Source organism: Neopelma chrysocephalum, unplaced genomic scaffold, assembly GCF_003984885.1.
Source record: "Neopelma chrysocephalum unplaced genomic scaffold, ASM398488v2 Primary Assembly neopelma1_92488, whole genome shotgun sequence".
NCBI lineage: Eukaryota > Metazoa > Chordata > Aves > Passeriformes > Pipridae > Neopelma > Neopelma chrysocephalum.
Window position 1 is genome coordinate 1 of NW_020921228.1, and position 812 is coordinate 812.

Consider the following 812-nt stretch of genomic DNA (forward strand, 5'->3'; position numbering starts at 1 on the left):
CCCCCCAAACCCCTGGACTCTTGATCCCCTGGTTCTCCAGCAGCCCAGCCCACACAGCCCCCCAGCACCCTGAGCACCCCAGACCCCTGATCCCCTGATCCATCCAGAGCCTGGACACCCAACCCCCCAAAACGCCCAGAACCCCGGACCCCTGGCACCCCGGACCCACAGCCCCTTGGCACCCCGGACCCACAGCCCCCTGGCACCCTCGACCCACAGCCCCCTGGCACCCCGGACCCACAGCCCTCTGGCACCCTGGACCCACAGTCCCCTGGCACCCCGGACCCACAGCCCCTTGGCACCCTGCACCCACAGCCCCCTGGCACCTCGGTTCCTCCGTCCCCCATTCCCCCGGCCCCGCCCCAGCCCTCCCACCCTGTTCAGGTTGCCGAAGGAGCCGGGGCCGCGCCCCACGATGTAGCAGGCGGGGGCCGAGGGCTTGTCCACCAGGCGGGGGCCCAGCACGGTGGGCAGGCGGTAGGCGGCCGGGCCTGGGGGGGCACAGGGCTCAGGGGGGCACAGGGGTACCCCCCCGGGGGTGGGGAGGGAGGGCTCAGCCCGGGAATGGCGGGGGAAGGCTCAGCCCAACACAGGGATGATGGGGAGCCCAGTCTGCCTCAGGGGGAGGGGGAGGGCAGCCCAAGGCGGGTCACACTCTAGGGGGGATGATGGGGGTCCCAGCCCAGTGGGAATGATGGACATCCCACCCCAGAGGGGGTGATGGGGGTCCCGGCCCAAGGAGGACATGGGGGTCCCAGCCTGAGCATGATGGGGGTCCCAGCCCAGGAATGATGGGGGGTCCCAGGCCAGCC

At 72.2% G+C, this 812-nt stretch overlaps 1 protein-coding gene across 1 annotated transcript in view; it reads right to left on the reverse strand.

The window, feature by feature from the left end:
- Positions 1-375: 375 nt before the first annotated feature.
- LOC113980121 (outer dense fiber protein 3-like) overlaps positions 376-812 on the reverse strand; it is a gene marked incomplete at its 3' end in the record, with an annotated part of 1,458 nt that continues 1,021 nt past the window's right edge. The window contains exon 4 of the mRNA XM_027707364.1: positions 376-491. Within this exon, the coding sequence (XP_027563165.1) occupies positions 376-491 (116 nt within the window). The remainder of the gene's footprint in view (positions 492-812) is intronic.